Source organism: Buceros rhinoceros, unplaced genomic scaffold (genome assembly GCF_000710305.1).
Source record: "Buceros rhinoceros silvestris isolate BGI_N320 unplaced genomic scaffold, ASM71030v1 scaffold26312, whole genome shotgun sequence".
NCBI classification, from domain to species: domain Eukaryota; kingdom Metazoa; phylum Chordata; class Aves; order Bucerotiformes; family Bucerotidae; genus Buceros; species Buceros rhinoceros.
Window position 1 is genome coordinate 19433 of NW_010401031.1, and position 365 is coordinate 19797.

Here is a 365-nt window from a genome sequence, read left to right on the forward strand (position 1 = left end):
CTTCCCAGGAGCAGAAGCCAGCTCCGCCCCCGCTCTGAGCACACCACCCCTCACCTGGGCTCTTTTGAAGCAGATGGTCTTGGGGAGGGTAGGCACGTTTTGTGTCATATCTTCATCCACAATGTCCAGGGCCAGAGACTTCCGGACCTTCTTGATGGGACTCCTGCGCAACTGGAGGGACAAAGAAAACAAGCGTCGGCATGAACTGACCCACTGAACTCCCACCCTGAGGGCCCAAGGTGCACACCAAGCCCATACTGTCACAGGTCTGCACTGCACCAGCATCTCAGGATGTACCTTCCCCCAGAACAGGGCACAGCAGCTTCCAGCACTCTCCTGGCACCAAGAGAAAGCACCTTTCAGCA

General features: G+C 57.3%; 1 protein-coding gene across 1 annotated transcript in view; it reads right to left on the reverse strand.

The window, feature by feature from the left end:
• MYBL2 (v-myb avian myeloblastosis viral oncogene homolog-like 2) overlaps positions 1–365 on the reverse strand; it is a gene marked incomplete at its 5' end in the record, with an annotated part of 12560 nt that overhangs the window by 2357 nt on the left and 9838 nt on the right. The window contains one exon of the mRNA XM_010132140.1: positions 55–171. Coding sequence (XP_010130442.1) covers positions 55–171 — 117 coding nt within the window. The remainder of the gene's footprint in view (positions 1–54; positions 172–365) is intronic.